This window comes from Rhodnius prolixus, unplaced genomic scaffold, assembly GCF_049639745.1.
Source record: "Rhodnius prolixus isolate KJV_2025 unplaced genomic scaffold, Rpr scaffold_9, whole genome shotgun sequence".
Taxonomy (NCBI): Eukaryota; Metazoa; Arthropoda; class Insecta; order Hemiptera; family Reduviidae; genus Rhodnius; species Rhodnius prolixus.
Window position 1 is genome coordinate 9,742,317 of NW_027411604.1, and position 19,671 is coordinate 9,761,987.

Consider the following 19,671-nt stretch of genomic DNA (forward strand, 5'->3'; position numbering starts at 1 on the left):
AACATGCATAGAGACCTGGATGCATAATGTCTTGGTGGGTGTATAACAAGTCGTATAAGTGGGCGTGGAGCTGTTTGCCTCCAAAATTAGTGCGGCATTACTACAGCATAGACGAGTGGGCATTACGATGATTCATTAGATTCAATAAACAACCTTGCATGGTATGGACAGAGAACAGTCAGTGAAGGTTCTGACAGGAAGATGGGCTAGTTTGGGACAGTGTCCAAATCTTCGGAGAAGAAAAATCCACACCTCCAAACTTTGCCTCTATCCAGACTCTGTAGCCCAGATAAACAGATTTAGTGTTGAGGAGTGCTCAACTCTGGATGGCAGTGGTGAAGACTTTGTGATCAATCTTAATCTTATATTAATACTTAGTTTGAGCCCATTGGGGGACCTCGTGAAGAAAGGCCCTGTGATTCGCCCAATTCTGGCCCAGGAGCGAATAGCCAGCCAGTATTTCGAGAAAACCTGACTACCGTCTAAGCCTTTTGCAGCTTATAGCCCTTTAGAGCTTATGTAGGGCTAGAATGCGATATACAAGTCCTGCTAGTCAAGACAATGATACATCTGGGAAGATGGCTCCTGCCGCTATTAATTTGACCTTACACTCTTTCAGGTCATCATAGGCTCAGTAAACATCTGCACGGTTTGAGATTAAGGCTTTGCCTCCTTCTCTGTAGACTGAAACAGGTGGAATGACTAACGGTCTCTCATAAACTAATAGAATGAAAAAATAACTGCCAATTTCAGTCATTTCAGTGTTACACTGTCAACAATTGGCAACACTGAATCCCCTCACAACCTAACACATATCACACACAGACCGATCACACCCAGTGTCATGAGCAGACAAGACAGCAGTCACACCATCCTTTAATGTTGTAAAATCTTACATTGTAAATTAGGTAAATAATTTTATAAATTACGTTACGTTGTACATACGCATTATAAAATTATTTAAATGGAATTGAATTTAGGTAAAAAAATAACAAAAACGATAACTTATCCTGCATACCTGAAGATAATCCTAAGAAAGGTCGATAGACGTTGACTTTTATTACTTAGGAAGGGATGATACGTATATCTACGCGATACTTTTTTGCCGTGATTGTCCATTAGCAAGCAGTATTCTCTACTGTGCAAAGCTAGACTAACCCTGCACTTAGCTTCATCAACAGATTAACTGGAGGTTGAACTATGTATTTAAAAAAAAAACAAAAAAAATCTTCTATAAGTACGAGGTGTGTTCAAAAAGTAACGGGAATTTTCGTTTTTTGAAAAAAATATTTATTTATTCATCTACATTAATATTGTCGCCTTCAAAGTAGTCCCCTTCGCATACAATACACTTGTGCCAGCGCTTTTTCCAATCCTCGAAACACTTCTGAAACTCGATCTTTGTGATAGCTTTCAGCTCTTTCAGCGATTCGCTTTTAATGTCATCTATGCTTGTAAAACGACGGCCTTTTAATGTTCTCTTTATGTTTGGAAATAGAAAAAAGTCACATGGAGCCATGTCTGGCGAATATGGAGGCTGGGGCATCGTTAAAGTTTTGTTTTTGGCCAAAAATTCACGAACAAGCAATGAAGTGTGAGCAGGTGCATTATCGTGGTGCAAAATCCATGAATTGTTTTGCCACAAATCCGGGCGTTTTTTTCGGATTGCTTCACGCAAACGGCGTTGAACTTGTAGGTAGTACTCCTTATTGATTGTTTGACCTTGTGGCAAGAATTCATGATGCACTATGCCATTAAAATCGAAGAACACAGTGAGCATAACCTTCACATTCGACCGCACTTGTCGAGCCTTTTTCGGTCTTGGCGATCCAGAATGCCTCCACTGGGACGATTGAGCCTTAGTTTCGACATCATATCCGTAAACCCATGTTTCGTCACCTGTTATAACACGTTTCAGTAGATCCGCATCGTTGTCGACTTCATTGAGTGACTCTTGAGCAACTTCCATTCTCCGCTGTTTTTGTTCGAAATTCAACAATTTTGGAACAAATTTTGCTGCCACACGTTTCATACCCAAAACATCCGAAAAAATTTCATGGCATGAGCCAATTGATATGGCAACATCATCAGCGACTTCTCTGATTGTGATTCGGCGATCGTTCATAACCATTTCTTTCACTTTTTTCACGTTTTCATCGGTTGTTGATGTGCTTGGACGTCCAGGTCGTTCGTCATCTTCAACGTTTTCGCGGCCATCTTGGAAACGCTTATACCACTCGTAAATCCTTGTTTTACTCATAGCAGACTCACCATATGCCTTTATTAACATTTCACACACTTTATTTCATTTTTTACGCAAAATTTAATACAAATTCTTTGATCCATTTTTTTTAACAAACAAAAATCGCCAAGCTCGAAAAACACGTCTAACCTTAACGGCTGCCACTTAAGAAGTAAACAATGAATATTACTGAAAATTTTATCGTACTTCAGGGGCACGTGTACCAACATAATAAAAAAAAAAAAATTTACAATCAGACTCTCCAAACCCGCGAAATTTAAAAATTCCCGTTACTTTTTGAACACACCTCGTATCTGATGATGCACTCAGTAGAGAAGATTAATGAAGAGCACTCACTGGACGAGACGTTGTGTCCGTCTCCTGACACACAAGGGCGTTCAGAATAACTGGCCTCAAGCTAACATTAGCTTCATCTTTACAGCATTTCTGGACCAGCAGTTTGAAATTCAGTAATTTTCTCATCAAATTTATTTGTATTGTCTATAAAAAAAAGGTTCGTGTTAATAAAATACAGATGTAAAACTTTTTAAAAGATTTTTTTTTTTAAAGTAACGCTGTGAAATAAGATGAGGGACATAGGATATAACCTATATTTAATTTTTCTAGTTTGCTTTGATAAATAATGCAGTTATACTAAGATTTAATTAATTCAAGTTTTAAATAATCATAGTGGCTGCGTGATAAATTGTCAATGCCAAAAAGTAAATAAATAATCTTAGACTTGTAATAAGAATTAGTATAGCTATACCTCATTTCTTAATTAAGTTAACAGTGAACTAGTTAAAGTAAGAATGTTAAATATTGTAGCAATACGATGGCTTGAACAGAGAGTCAATGCTGAGAATGTCAAGGGTAAAGCAAAAACGGTAGAATCTTGTGGTAATACCGAGTCCACAAAGTTCGAAATTGGAAGTGTTAAATAATTCTTAAATTTTTTAAAATTTGATGCTAAAGGCGGCACCCCCCCCCCCTCTGTGCATAATTTTTAGCCTCCCCTCCACAATCGCAATAAAATTACAGTTTTTCCATGTACAACAGGGACTCTTTAACTCTTGGTTCAAATTGCAGTTCACAGTGTTATTTTAGCACTAAAGTTAAATTCTGCAAGCCTATTCCCTGTCTACAAAATCTATTGCAAGTTTTGTCACAAGTTCGTGTAAAACTAGATCAATGTGTGTAGTGTGTAATTTGATAAGGTAAAACCATGACAACTTGATTGTTTTTGAAACAATTATAGCTATTCTTGTGTAAGGTATGCGTGCAACTGCACTTTCCTTCATTCACTTTCTCTATGATTCCGTTGTAGTAGAAGCTTTCCTTACTATCGAGTTAAGAGCTTATTGTAGTAATTTTCTATCCTCCTTCCTGTACGAAATGAGATTACATAGTTACAAAGGGAAGGTAGAATAGTTTAAGAAAAGAACATGAAGGCCGTGGCAAATACTAAAAGCTTCATTCTCTATTTCATTTGTTTTTAAAAAAAAAAAAAAATGGCGCATTTAAATCTAAATTTGGCGGCTTTCTCGGCAGAATAAGTATTTTTGGTGAACGCTAATTATCTGCAGGCATCAAAGTTAATGAATTTGGTGATCATATAGGCAAGATTAGAGAGAATTATTAATTATTAGTCCAGAACCTGTCCGAGATTTATTACCAAAGGTGTTATGCAATACAGCTCTCAAACAGTGGCCTTTCAAGAGATTGTAGGCGCGCGAAGGCGTCTGTCTACACTCAGATGCGGAAGACGTGAGATTTTTTAGAGAGGGTTAGTCTCGTAGAGTCCCTAGTTTGCAATTTCCACCACCTCGTCAAGGTTGGACACAAGGTTAGGTCAAGGCTGGAAGGACCAGGACCCGTAAAGAGGGCGAAAAAAGAACACCGAACTAACAATAAAACTGAAGATGAAGAAAATACTTGGAAAGCTGAATAACAGAGTAATTAAAGGATACAGGACGGCGGTTGTTGCTCCTTCTTCTTTGCCGATGAACGATGTGCACCTGGAAAGAACTGAAATGAAAACACAGCAAAGGTTTTAGAATGCGTGGCTTCAGAAGCTGAGAGCGGGAACCAGAAGCGCGGGTTGAAACAGTAAGATTGAGACTCGGTAAAAGACTCAGTAAAAATCAATTGATTGCAGGTGTTATCGCGTGATTGCTATTTGAGATATTTGTCTCTCTGAGGCCTGAGATCATATCGCTAGTTAAATCCTGGATCTTGTAAGTTCCATATCTCTGATTGCAGTGCTTCGGAGATTAGGACTCGCCCATTACTGAAGATCTTGGAGGCTCAGAACGTTTATCAATTCCTGGACAGAGTACTCGTTACTGATAAAACCATTTTTTCCGACTTCAGGAACTTTTAAAAAGTGTATGTGCTCAGAAAATAACCTGTAAATGATGGCAACGAGCTCTTGTATTAAAATGCAAGTAAAAGTAATGCCTGTTTTTTCAGGCCGGCTTTACATCCAGCTACCAAATTAGGTGTCACGGACGGAGGTGACTAGCAAACATACTTTACTGTAAATTTCTTTTATTAACCATTAAATAAAATCCAAGGCCTAAGACCGGGGAATCGAACCCAGTACCACAATACATAATATTAGCTTTACAGATCTCGTCTCTAACCGCTCGGCTACCGTGGCACCCATAATACAAGTAGTTACTTAGTTTAAAATATTAATTTCAGAAAAAAAGTAACGGTACCTCTGAAATAGTTTCTTTTCTTATTGTAGAAAGAGGATGAAGTGGGATTCGATATATTTTGGCAGCTAAGTGGTACTGCAAGCTGTAATTCTGTTTTAGTGAAGTGCAACTCTGATTAATATACCTGTTTTTAAATATTAAAATAATCAAATTAGAATTTAACGACCTGATTAAAATTTAAACTGCCGATAATGGATGTCTTTTCTTTAAAAGACGTTTGAAAGTTGATTTCTACTAAAAATAAAAGTGGAGAAAAACAGAATTTTTATTTTTGAATATATTTATTTTGTTTAATGCCTCACCTTAATAAATATTGCCCTAAATATGTTAAATATGAGAAAAAGTTATTTTATTTTATATTTTTTTGCTGTTGACCGACTTTCTCAAAAACCAGCTGATATCTCCAGAAGAAATTTTGTACTTTCAATTCAATTTCTCTCTTCTAAAATCTCGTAAAAGGAATGCGGTTTTTATCGATACTGATGTTTTTAATCATTCTTTTATATCTGATTAATTGATTCACTATTTCGATGAGAAAGTAAATACATATGTTTTGAGAAGATTCTTTTTAAGCCTTACTGTTACATTAAACGTAACCAGAGCGGAGGTTTTAATCTTAACATAATTTAACTATAAAGTTCTTGTAATTCTCATTAAATAAACTTCCTGTAACCACCCAAGGAAAAACAGATTTTTTTTAAAAAATAAGTGAATATAAATACATTATTAACTTAGATAATTATTTAGATTAACTTTTTTTTAAAAGATAAACTAAAATATAATTTCCATGTGAAGTACATACACTACACATGGGGAGCAAAAGTGTAAATAGACGTGTGGAGCTGTTATCTCCTTCAGTTTTCAAAGCGCGACAGGTTCTGAGATAACAGGTTAGAACACTTTTATTAGAGTCAAACTTACACATTTATATTTTCTTTTGTAATAAAACTAAACTTACTCTTAGTAGTATTCATAATTTATTGGTAGATTACATTTTGTCTAAGTTCAAAATTCATGATACTTGTCTACTGTTTTAAAAAAAAATAAAAAGTAATAATGTTTAAACAAAAAAAATGGGGAAAACTGTAATACATATTATACAGCCATACTTTAACCTGTATTAGTTATTTATAAGCACTTAGGTATTGCGTCAAGTTTCAAGGTTTGCCATAAAAAAACCTTGACTATAGTGAGGGTCAAATAGAAAGTTTTCGATTTGTGAAAATAATAACAAGGGCCTACGCTAATTGATCTTTTATTTTAGAAGCGCTGTAGTCTAAAAAGGTATTTCGCTTCTATAATTTTACATTTAAATAGTGAATCTGATAAAGAAATAATTCTACTGTCTTCTTTACTACTGGAAAGAAAGATATTGCAATCGTGACAAATCATTTTCAAAACATTCTTGTTGTGTTAAAAGTAATTTTAAAGTGCAACCATCGATTGCAACAGATTGGATGTGAAGCTTTACTTCGTAAGACATTCTCTCTAGACTCATAATCTAGTAGAAAGAAGCCTGTACAACGCGCAGATGTCATGTGGCCTGCGTTACATTTTTTATGAGGCCCGCTGAATGGAATTGGGTTTTTAAAAAAAAACATACAACTTAGTGAATTATATTCTTTTTATAAAATAAAAATAAGTATGAAAATGCACTTGAAACTTTTACTTGAATCTTTTGTTAGTCTAGAAAGTTCTTAAAAAAAAATGAATAAATAAGAAATTTTGTAATCAATCGGGTTATAATTTAATCGATAAAATTTATCTCTATTCCACACTATAATTGCCTTCGCTTTTGACAACAATAAATTCAATCTTGAATTGAATATATATTAATTGTTTCTTAATAGCGATGCGCTGTATGTCCTTAGAAGTATTGGAGTTTAGTCCGGCATTAGACGTACCTTGCAACCTAGTGAAGATTATGTCGCTAGCACGGGTAGGTTGAAAAATAAAGTAATCTATGCTAGATTACTCTCCTAGTTGTTGGGCTTGAGGCAAAGGGCCTAACTTTATTTCCAAAATGTATTATCCTTCTGAAGGTGTCTTTGAGTGCCCTAAGAATGAGGTTACTGGGGACAATGTTGTCTCCAGGCAAATTTCGGCCGTGTGTATCGTATGAAAGGATGGGATTATCAGTTATTGGTCAATGGTGTAGTGGCAACGAGATGATTTTTTGAAGTTCCTGTGAGGATTACAGTGGTGAGCAAAGGAAATGCACCTTTTAAATTTCAAAACTTGCATTTCTGGGGAAAACTTTATTTAATAATACGAGGTGTGTTCAAAAAGTAACGGGAATTTTCGTTTTTTGAAAAAAATATTTATTTATTCATCTACATTAATATTGTCGCCTTCAAAGTAGTCCCTTTCGCATACAATACACTTGTGCCAGCGCTTTTTCCAATCCCCGAAACACTTCTGAAACTCGATCTTTGTGATAGCTTTCAGCTCTTTCAGCGATTCGCTTTTAATGTCATCTATGCTTGTAAAACGACGGCCTTTTAATGTTCTCTTTATGTTTGGAAATAGAAAAAAGTCACATGGAGCCATGTCTGGCGAATATGGAGGCTGGGGCATCGTTAAAGTTTTGTTTTTGGCCAAAAATTCACGAACAAGCAATGAAGTGTGAGCAGGTGCATTATCGTGGTGCAAAATCCATGAATTGTTTTGCCACAAATCCGGGCGTTTTTTTCGGATTGCTTCACGCAAACGGCGTTGAACTTGTAGGTAGTACACCTTATTGATTGTTTGACCTTGTGGCAAGAATTCATGATGCACTATGCCATTAAAATCGAAGAACACAGTGAGCATAACCTTCACATTCGACCGCACTTGTCGAGCCTTTTTCGGTCTTGGCGATCCAGAATGCCTCCACTGGGACGATTGAGCCTTAGTTTCGACATCATATCCGTAAACCCATGTTTCGTCACCTGTTATAACACGTTTCAGTAGATCCGCATCGTTGTCGACTTCATTGAGTGACTCTTGAGCAACTTCCATTCTCCGCTGTTTTTGTTCAAAATTCAACAATTTTGGAAAAAATTTTGCTGCCACACGTTTCATACCCAAAACATCCGAAAAAATTTCATGGCATGAGCCAATTGATATGGCAACATCATCAGCGACTTCTCTGATTGTGATTCGGCGATCGTTCATAACCATTTCTTTCACTTTTTTCACGTTTTCATCGGTTGTTGATGTGCTTGGACGTCCAGGTCGTTCGTCATCTTCAACGTTTTCGTGGCCATCTTGGAAACGCTTATACCACTCGTAAATCCTTGTTTTACTCATAGCAGACTCACCAAATGCCTTTATTAACATTTCACACACTTTATTTCATTTTTTACGCAAAATTTAATACAAATTCTTTGATCCATTTTTTTTAACAAACAAAAATCGCCAAGCTCGAAAAACACGTCTAACCTTAACGGCTGCCACTTAAGAAGTATACAATGAATATTACTGAAAATTTTATCGTACTTCAGGGGCATGTGTACCAACAAAATAAAAAAAAAAAATTTTACAATCAGACTCTCCAAACCCGCGAAATTTAAAAATTCCCGTTACTTTTTGAACACACCTCGTATATTACAACTTATAGTAGTTACACAACTTTTTTTAAAACAATTATTACCTATATATCAAAAAAAGATGGGTGAAGAAATGAGAAGCTAGAATATCCTGAAAGATAGATTGTATTGATCAGGTCAAGACAAGAAGTGAATCCAAAGGGACTATACAAAAAAAAAGGGATGGGCGAACAATCTAATTACGTCACAGAGAGTAGGAAATGTGAGACGCGGTTATATGACCACCATGTGCAACAGCCTTCTGTAACTGGGTAAGGAGAAGAACAAAGCTGAATACTCGTATATATAGTTCACAATCTTTTCATTGTTTTCCATAACAAAAGTTTTCTTTTTTAAAAAAAAGAGTTATTAGGTAATCATTGTGAAATTAATTTTTTTTAAAAAAATTACCCTAATTAATTTAAAAGAGTCTTTATTAACTTTCCAAGAGAAGATAACTTGCTCACCTTTAACTGCCCTAATTCTTTATTAATATTCTTCTTTCAGCCAAAACATACGGGAACTAAAAAATACATAAATTATAAATGCCGTTTCACCCAGTTGACACTGGGTAGTTTATTGTTTCATTGGCCCAAAACGTAGCACCAAACTTGCTTACAAGTCTTGCATGAATAGTAATGGCTGAGTAAGCTGAAAATCATATAAAATTAAATACATTCCAATTAATAATTGGAATATTTTACGAGCTTTTTCTGGTTTAATTTAGTTTTGTTTTATTTTCCAAATTGTGTAGAGTATTAAGAGCCTTTCACGAAATTGAACTATAATTTCAAGGAATTGTGGTTTCTGAAAGGGAGATACTCTGAAAGGGGAGTAAAACTAAAACATAACAGAGAAGATTAGCTTAGTGATCGCTAAGCAAACGAGAGAGAGTATTGTTCGAAGAAATAACCAGAATATTGAAAAAAAAAGTATAGTAGCACTTATCGTTGGCTGAATTAGTCAAAATGTGGCACTTAGATTGTAGATTGTACAAGGGCGGTTCCACCAAAAGGGGAAGGAACGCAGGCAATCCAAAATGCCCATTGTTTCCCGCCCACCCATCATCTCATGAGAGATACCGGGGTTTCAAGACCAATAAATCCAGCTAAAGATTGCCAGATGTCAATACAATAAACTAATAAAGAAGTAACAGGACACTAGGGAGCATGGCGACTCAATCGCCCAGTGCACTGGAATAAACCTAGAGGGTTCTGGTAAAGATTATCAGATGCCACAATCTCCGGGAGGGAAACATTTAACCTCCCCGAAGACGAGAAATCTAGTTTTAGTTTTAGAATAAACGGGACACACCTCTACAAAGTGCCGCACAGTCTCATTAGACTCCACCACAGCCAGCGCAAATTGGCAACTGGATAAGGCCGTATTTGAAAAGATGGTACGCTAAAATTCGCATGTCCAACACCACACCTGAACCAACTGGCGGATCCCAGAACCTGCTAAATCCAACCATATCCGTTTTTGACAGGCCAAGAATTTCCTTAGCCTGACGGCAGTCAGCACGGGGATCTCCACCGTTTCCGATGTTCCTTCAAAAATCCAGTGCTCCACCTCTGTTCTACAACGTCGATAGGTTACAGGGATAATGGGCTGAGGAGTCAACGCAGCTCCTTCCTTTGCTGATACATCAGCAAGTTCCTTACCCGGAATCCCGGAGTGACCAGGGGACCAAGCAACCGAAACAATATTCAAATTGAGAGCAGCAAATGTGGTACTTATAGCAAATATCTTTGCATCTGGCCCTTTCTCTCCAATTTTTTAAACACCACGTTTTTTTAGACTCAGGTAATCTCGAAATTTGATATCTTTGGTTAAAACTTGATTTGTCCACGATCTTAATGCTTTTTTATTTACTCTAAATAAGTCGTAAGCTTATTTAGAGTAAATAAAAATATATTATTTGCATTTAATAAAAGTTCCAAGTTGGAAGAAAACTGTAGGTATATATTAGAATTATATATTAAATGGCTTTTAGAAAAAAATAAAATAAAATAGCGAGTTTTTCAAGATAGATAAAATTGTTAATCTGCAAATTTCCTCAGGTGCAACGGAAGTTAGTATAACTTCCATGTCTGCAGACAATCGTTATAATAGAATATTAAAAAGATCTAGAAATGTTACTTGTTTTGTTTATTTAAAAAAAAAAAATAGAATTTAAGGTTACTGGGCATCCCAGTAAAAGTTGTTGGTTATCATTGTGTTGTAAATCTCTTTATCCTTGCTGTTAATTAGCATTGTACTAATAATTAAAACTGAAAACCTTCCACCATATGTAATATAAACACCTAGTTATCATGTGTAAATAATCGCTTCCTCTTAAATAATTAAATATATTCATTACGGCATTTTTTTTTTTCTTTTATTAGGTAACGAGAAGTATTGCAATCATGTCAATTATCGATTTCTCGTTTTCACTGGTAATATTCGATTTGAGTTTGAACCCTTTGTATATAAATGTGAAAATGTATTTTAAAAAAAAGTCATACTAACTAATGTTCAATATTGTAATTCTAAAACTCTTATTTGAAACATTTTACTAGGGAAATTCTATCAAAGACATTTCTTAGATTTAAAAGTAGCATTCTCTCTCTAAAACGCCATTTTGAAGTTATATACGCACCAGTCAGAAACATACTATTAGTAGGAATTAAAGGTGCTGTTAAAATTTCTGGTTAAAAATAAACAAAAAGTTCCTCAACCTTTTGCTGTTCACAGAAAATTCACATTTTCTAAAATATTCTCGTAAAAGGCCCCCAATGGATTATCTAATTATGTTCAGGTTAGTTTTGTGGCAGTAGTTAAGATAAACTTTAGTCTAAAACCACTTATTGTGAACGAAGTAAATTGTTTTCAATAATTAGGAGTTAAGTGATTATTTAAAAGTTAATAAAAACCTTAAGCATTGTAAGAGATGATCTAGAGAGTTTTCAAACAGAATTTTTTCTAATGACAAAGTGATTGATGCATTTTTTATTTTATTTTAGTGCAATTAACAGGTTGTTTACTACTTTTACTGCACTCAATCTAAATGCAGATGTTACTATAAAACTGGAATTGTAAGTTAGATCACTCTCTCTCCCTACCTCTTTTGAACAGTCAGCTAATGTTCTTGGTTTATTCCTAAACATGGCCTTCCTGACATTTTAATCGCCATTTTTCTTGTGCTATTCTTTTTTTACTCGTGTTATTTTCAGCCAAGAAGAAGTCACAATCTTTTATAGTTTTACTTAATGTAAGCCATTGCTTTTTGAAGACAGATGTCTATTTTTAAAATAAACCTCAGTTATTAGAGTTGTTCTACATTGTCTAAATTATATAGAGATTCAGCCTTATAATTTGAATGTTTTACTGAAAGTAAATCTAAGAAAACCCACCCATTCAGTTAGCTTCAACAATCAGTTGCCATAATGGGTTGAATTTGGTTAGTTCGTAACGTTGGTTTTATAACAACTGAATATATATATTCTGCCGCAGGACACTAGTAGAGTGTAAGTGTTTTGTAGATGAAACAGAATCTTGGAAATACTCAACTCCGTGGATATCTTACGATTTAGTGGGAGAAGACTCAGGCTCCAGGAATACCTATGAGTTACTCTTTCCCATAACAATGACCAGTTACTCTCAGACTCTTGGCTTCCAAGAAGGCGGCGCTTCACCTGATCAGAATAGAACAGCAGCTACATTCCTTCTTCTGGGGCATAATATGCATATATTTTAATAAAATGGTTTAGTCTAAATATTATGCTAAAATGAAAAATTTGGCTTTTGGTGTTATTATAGAACCTCAGTATTAAGGTTTTACACAAAAAATTAGCTAAATGAAAGTGCCTCTTAATGAAACGATTTCTCTATCAATCTCTAAAATGGTTTAAGTAATTTTTCTTATCTTTTTTTTAAAGGATGACAAATGTACAGATAACATGTTTTTTATTTAAATAATTTAAAAACTATGTTACATCATTTAATTATTGAAGAAAAACCGGAAGTATTAACCTTGAAATTAGCTTTGTTCTGTGGGAAATTTTTCATCGTACACTTAAATTAAAAAAAAAAAAAAAAAAATATTGAAACAGAACTATTGTAAAATCACAACTCTGTTGCCAGAATAATAAATTATGCCAAAGAATATTTCAATTAAACTTTAATGTATTATTTCTATCTGAAAGATATAATTTCAGTTTAAGGAGGTTGGAATTTGCTTACTGGTTAATATCAATTTACGCCACATCAATCTTATAAGTAATTACGTCTATATAATTTCAGCAAAACTGCTGACTGATCAGTTTATATTAGAATAATAACTAGAGTTATTAATTTCTAATTATTTTATTAGACATTCTTATTTATTTTTAGTTATTACAGTAAAAAAGGTTTTATTTTTCTAATTGATTTGCATGTAATAATAGTATCCACCATTTTGGATAGAAGGTGAGAAATCAGTCTGTGACAACATTCCGCCGAACATCTGAACGCAACAAGTTCTCAGGGTCCCTGTCACTGACAGGGTTCGGAATGAGAGGTGATGAACTTATGGATGTAGGAAAGAGTTATGAATATTTTTATATATATATATATATATATATATATATATTATGATGTTAAGTTCCACGAGGATGTTGTGGATTCTAAGATTGGAGACATAGAACGGGACTTCAGCTGTAAGCAATGGATTTTAGATGGAGGATTGCAAACGAATAGAATTGGAATGCTTTGTGTCGCCTGGCCAGTTTCTATCTCTGTTCATTCATATGGAATTGAACGTTTTTAGACAGTTTTACATTTACGATAGCCTATGCGTTAGGGAAGATAGTGTCATGATGCTGGGGAATATCTGCTGTATATAACGATAGTAGTATTGGACCAAGAATACTATGCAGTGGAATATCTGTGCCCAATGGAATGAGGATGAAGGAGAGGTATGCAGTTACTGGCAGGCCCATCTATCGGAAAAGTAGGAATTGATCCAGAGGACATAAATAACATTTAATTCTGTTGAAAATTTAGAACACTTTCTAAGAAAAGTAAGAAAAAGTAATAAGTATGACTGAAAAGTTGGAAGTTCCGCTAATTGCTTAGGGGGCTTCAGTCCTTACTTGGATGGGAAACTGGCGCCAGAGAAGGGTAGCTGCCTTATCTCTGCAGGCGGCGTCTTACAGACTCTGTTCTTATTTTGTGTGAGAATTTATTGTGGAAATAAAGGAGTCAATCAGTTGGAAGTATTCTCTCCAAGATTATCTTATTGACTGCTAGCTCCAGAAATTTGGTACCGAAAGGAAGGCTTTTAGAAAATTATTTTATAATACAGGTTACAATTCAGTTGCTAACCTAACACTGATTTTTATTCAGTTCAAATAGTACATTTGTCAATATTCGATAGAAGAATACGTTCTTTGTCGAGTTACATGAAAAGAGCTAGCGTTAAGTAATTCATTTAAATTACAGTAAGTAAAATTACTCACATTTATTGCTTTCCACTGACAAGATAAGATGAAGAAAGATTTGAATTCTTCTTCAATATAAGATATCCAACATTTATCGCTGAGGAACTGAATGTATACAGAAAACTTGTCACTTACAGTGGTGTATTTTGCAGCAAACATTTCTCTATGCAAATTTAGTTGTTTTCATAAATGTACATAGCTAGCAAAAACATATGATATAGAATTTACTATGCTAACCAGAAAACTAATTTATTAAGTCAGGTGCAAAGGACCTTTGATGTTGCGTACCTTTCAAAACAAAAAATTATTAAGGCGAGGAGAAATTTAGATGTTAGCTTAGCTCTTTAGTTTAATTGAGAGAAGTGTTATTATTGAGTTTTGTTAAGGAAAAAAGTGACGATGATTTAATGAATAGATTTAAAAAACCAATTAGGATCAAGCGTTATTTTAAAGGGGTAAAGAAAATTTTGCCTTATAGAATTCTATTTTTTAATTGTTGGAAATGAAATTTATTCTAATTTTTTCAAAACCCTATTAAGAATAAATGTAGATTAGTAGATAGCATCAGCACTGACTTTATTTATTTTGAAATTTGGTTAGTTATGAGACTAAATTGAAAGATCGTTCCATTTATTTATTCTGGGCAAATATGCAATGTCTATTTAATGTTCTAATGGTTTTTACGCATTACATTAATGTTGAAGCCACTAACTCCTGATTTCCGATGTAAGAATAGCAACTTATCTACAAATCCATACCGCATATCATAATATGCATACATCGTGCTATACCTTTCACTTCATATATGTATATTAGCATACATTTATATTTTTAAATGAGATTTTTTAAGGCGAAATATAAGTTTATTGTCTATAACCTACCCACAGCGGCTTTCAAGTAAGAACACCACATTGTAACGGTTGCAATCACCGCCTAACAGGTGTCTGAGGGAAGTTCTGGATTGATTTTTAGAAAAGGCTAAAGTAGGTGATTAGTTTTATACCGAATGCTAAGTAGATAAAGTGACTCAAATTAGACCACCAGAATAAGGCTATTGCATACCTCTTATCTATTTTTATTGGTTACTTATTATGTTTTAGTAATGATTTCTTTCTAAGATTTTAATTAATTATATTGTAAGTTAATCCACCTCCAAGATTTATTCTAATATATTTTATTTGTTTATTTGTTACAGTTTCTTCAAAATTTGGGGAAAGTGGATAGGACTGCCGATGATATATTTGATGAACACTTAGAAAATTTTAATCGACAACAACTTGCTGCTAGTAGATTACAAAAAGAATTTAACAACTATATTAGGTGTATTAGAGGTAACATTATTGATTATTGGGAAAATGTTTCAAAAAAATTAATAAATTTTCGTGCTTCAAGATAAATATAAATTTGCAGAAAAAGAAAATAAATGATTTTCAGATAACCTGTCTATTTGGAAGCGTGATTAATTTCTCAATCTTTATATTGCAATAGAAGGAAACTTCAAACCATCAAAAACTGATTGCATAATTCTTGAAAATATTTTTAGCAAGATTGAATCTGTGTCCGTTCATTGTTCTGTAATAATATTTTGGTGTTAAATCTGTACAATGTTCTGAATATTGTAACTTCAAAATGATTTCGCCAGCGGAAAGAAAAGAACATAAAAATTTCTTCGGCATTGTTACAGAATGTATGCTAGTCTAAAATGTTTTAGAGCGATTTTCATAAATGCAAAGCAACTTTATAAAATCATCGGCATCGCAAACGATACTGGAGAGCATAGTACGTTTAGTATTTTGGAGCCTTTGGGTCTGATGCAGATGAAATAAAATAAAATCCTTTAAAGAAATTTAAGGAAGGGAACCTCTGTTGTTCTATCGTTTTGTTGACTACAAGAGTTGGGTTCTGTCAAGAGCAAATAAGATGTCCAAGGGGGTTGGGAATGAATAGTTCTAAGAAGAAAGTCGTATGGCTCTAAAGTTGAAAATTTATGGTTGTACACTAGAAGAGTTAAGTATTGCATGAATTATTCTAACAGTCATAGTTTCCAGAGTGAGGCTGTCAAGTGCCCACAGTTGAACAGCTCAGCTAAGGTCATTCGTTCGTGAGGGAAGAATACAAGAGGACAGATTTTCCACAAAACTAATCTAGAAAGCCAACGTGGTAAACCAGGAATAGATAGAGCTCGCATAAAATGGCTGAATGACCCTCATACAGTACTTCAGAATATTTTTGAATGGCAAAATTCATGGTTTCTCCAATCAAAATGAAACATTGGCCCATTTTGGAATGTAGGATCCAAAGATTGATAGTTTCTGTACGGTTTAAAATTCAGTTATCATTTCTAAATCGTCTGCTCCGTGTGATGACAGCGTCTGGTGCGGTTCTGCTTAGACCTTTTGAACCAAGGAGTACCATTATAACTTTATGGACCCATTTTGATTTTAAATTGTATGTGGATATTTTGATAAACTTTTACGCAATTGTACTGTTTTAGTTGAAAATAATTAATGTTAATAGTTTATACCTATAACCTTCGAACCTAATATCTGGTCCTGTTAGAATTGTTAAAAGGTTTAAATAACCAGCCTAGACTGGCTAAAATTTGCCTAGACGATGATGTAGTGCTCAGTTTAAATAAGATAAACTATATGTTAGGGAATTGAGCCAAACATTGGTCGTCTTACATGTGGGTATCCCAGACAACGTTATACTGTTTTATGTGTTTAAAATAATGTTTTGTCATTATAATCAACAAGGTTGGAGATATTAGATTTTTAAAAAATGTTAATTGTTTTTAGAGAATTAGAAGAAAACCAATTAAAAATCTTAATAATTAACTTGTGAGTTAATAAGATATGAATGATGTTTAAAGTTTAAAATCTCCCAAAGATTGTACGAAATGAATTGTCAATGCTATTTTTGCTGATCGTTGTACATCGTACTTCGAATTTTTTTATAAATAACTTTATTGTCTGTTTTCCCTCTGCATTTTTTCGCTCTATAAGTTTATAAAAATGGTTTTTCTCTTAGTTTACAAAAATAAAAGAATTTTTTTGAAGTAAGGAATATATTCATGGTATAATGAATGTACTAGTGCTCCAAATTATTAAATTAATCTCTTTATTTATATCAAGATTTTTTACATTTTAATACATTTTTGAATAGATTCTGAACTGAAAAACCTTTACACTCGTAGTTGTACTAAATTAGTTTCCATGGAGGTTGACCACAAAGCCTAGGCCACTGAGATCCAGAGAGACATTGGTGGCATCCATTAGATAGAGCATCTTCTTTAGTGCATTACTTTTGATTAGATATAGGAGACAGGTGAAGAACTCCTGGAAGAGGTATGAAGGAAAGAATTCTTTTCTACGTAAAGATCTTCGCATTGACAATAAATTTAAGGCCATCTCCTCTTCTTCCTAATTAAACCTGCACAGAAATACCGTTGTTAGGTCTGTGCGTTAAATGTGTTTTCTCTATCTGACGTCCATCAAAAGACCTACAATCATCCGAATGGCCGTCTGCCTTTGTCGAATAATATCTTAGGCAATTTAGGTGTATTTCTATCCATTGAACGTTTGCGCCACTTTCTGGCTTGGTGTTTTCTCTTTCACAACTCCTGCGGCATGACGTACACCCATTCTGCATAAAAGGGTTTCATTAAAAGCTCTCATGAAGTAATCTATCGCCTTATGTTCGGGCACTCAGAAAAGAAAGGCTTTGTTTTAACTTAGACTTTCGACAGAATCGCCTAGTGCACGCACACTAATAGCCTTGATAGATTCCATAAGACTTTCTAGTCTCTAGAAAAGAAAGGCCGGCTGGCTTTCTGAAAAGATGACTATTCTGGAATGAATTTCCTGATAGTCTAGTACAAATAAATATTGCGACTTGCTCTTTCTGAAAAAATATGGCTAGCCTGCCTAAGATATCCGAGTTGCCGAATGGTCCGGTACACCCCAGCCAATCCCAACCTCAGTCTTGAGCGACTAAGTAAAAAAGAGTACTTCATAATGTCAAGATTACCTTATGATTGCTATTGCTTGTAATAGAACAACTAAAAAGTTAAAAAAATTACAAGTTCATACCTGCAAATTAAAAATTTATTTATATTTATGTTAATTGCAAGTGTAAAAGTTTGATTTTGTATTATGTTACAGCTGTACAGGCTGCAAGTAAAACGTTGTACGATTGCATCAATGATGTTTATGAAAGCGGTTGGGTGGGCCAGGAAGCACTGTGCTCACAGACACAAAATATTGAAATGTTATGGCAGGATTTAAGTCACAAATTAGCCGACCAAGTACTTCTCCCATTGAATTCATATTATGCCCAGTTTCCAGAAACAAAGGTATATTATTATTGTTATTATTTTGCAATTATTGTTTCATTAAATCGATTATATGAAATGATTTTGATTGAGACGAAGGAAGCATTTTTCTCAAACATTATGAATCTGCTCAAAAAGAAAACTTTATCATTAAAACTAAAATGGCCTAAAAGTTGTTATTTAATGGATTTCCTCTTGATTATATATGTATGATACATAGAGAATCCATCTAGATTATATGTATTTCGCAAATAGATTTTTATTAAACACCGTGTTTTCTATCATTCCAGTTCTTTAATAGATATTTTTTGAACTTTCCTTTGTTCCAAAAACTATTAAGTAAATTCTATTTTTTTATTCATTATTCTTTTATTTTACAGAAAAAAATTGATAAACGTTCTCGTAAATTAGTAGACTATGATGGCCAGAGACACAATATGCAATCACTAGAAGGTGGTGGCGGAAAAAAAAGAGACGAAACAAAGGTAACTTGCTACAGTATTTCCAAAAACATGTGGTTCATAGCGCCGAAACCATTTTAGTGGTCTGTTTGTTCACTGGGAAGGGTTCCATAGTTATCCCACCCTATCGCTAAAATACACACTCCTTAAATAAGTAGAGCAAAAGTTAGAAGTGCAATGGTTGGATTGTCTTCTTAATCACTTTGCTAATCCCTCAGTACCTTTTGGATGCGTAAATTGATGATTCGAAAATATCAGGTAATTATAATTTTCATGGACTCTGTACAGGATAATGCAACTTCATTGATAAGCCTCTGGGTCAATACCTATTTGGGCTCAGATTTATCTATCGATAATATAAAGTTATGTGCACCTCGTTGTATATTTACTATCGGATCAATGAGAGTTATATGCGAGAGTTTACTTTGAATGGAAATTGATTGATTCTAGCCTGAAATCTACAATCTTATCTTCATTTTGAGGATACGAACTACAATAAAATAAAATCAGCTTATATATAATTGTTTAATTTTGTGATTTCATCGAACCAATTTCGCATCTTTTCAATTAGTGAATAAATATCCTTTTCAGAATACAAATGAGTTGTTTTTAGTAGTCGCTATTGTCAAAATAGTCTCCAAAAACATCTTGCGGAACCTACAACATTCAGTCGGATGATTGTAAAATAGGTTATCCCAAATTTTTCTATTAATAGTTGTTTTCTGATCTTTAGTAACAGTCTTGTCTCAGATTACCTTAACTCTGGGTTAAAATTAAACAAAACATATACCCTTTCAATGCTGTCGGAGTTTCTGTTAATCCTAAGATTGACGATTTTATGGGCTTAATGTAGTGTTTATGAAGATTGAGTATTTACAACT

The 19,671-nt window shown here is 34.1% G+C and overlaps 2 protein-coding genes across 19 annotated transcripts in view; one reads left to right on the forward strand and one right to left on the reverse strand.

Annotated features, from left to right (window-relative positions):
- LOC141454507 (uncharacterized) overlaps nt 1-14,242 on the reverse strand; it is a 42,263-nt gene extending 28,021 nt beyond the window's left edge. For 5 of the 15 annotated variants that reach the window (XM_074128818.1, XM_074128819.1, XM_074128817.1 and 2 more), the window contains exons 1-2: nt 14,015-14,223; nt 2,600-2,743 (exon numbers count right to left, since the gene is read on the reverse strand). In XM_074128818.1, coding sequence (XP_073984919.1) covers nt 2,600-2,743; nt 14,015-14,155 — 285 coding nt within the window. In that variant the 5' untranslated portion in view covers nt 14,156-14,223. Of the gene's footprint in view, nt 1-22; nt 1,199-2,549; nt 2,744-4,965; nt 5,090-9,001; nt 9,058-14,014 lie in introns of those variants that run through there. The other 10 variants (XR_012458754.1, XR_012458753.1, XR_012458755.1 and 7 more) reach the window with 10 other exon arrangements.
- The window catches only part of Amph (amphiphysin), a 69,388-nt gene that overhangs the window by 36,902 nt on the left and 12,815 nt on the right, over nt 1-19,671 (forward strand). For 3 of the 4 annotated variants that reach the window (XM_074128795.1, XM_074128798.1, XM_074128797.1), the window contains exons 2-4: nt 15,192-15,327; nt 18,160-18,350; nt 18,710-18,814. In XM_074128795.1, coding sequence (XP_073984896.1) covers nt 15,192-15,327; nt 18,160-18,350; nt 18,710-18,814 — 432 coding nt within the window. Of the gene's footprint in view, nt 1-14,278; nt 14,452-15,191; nt 15,328-18,159; nt 18,351-18,709; nt 18,815-19,671 lie in introns of those variants that run through there. The other variant, XM_074128796.1, reaches the window with a different exon arrangement.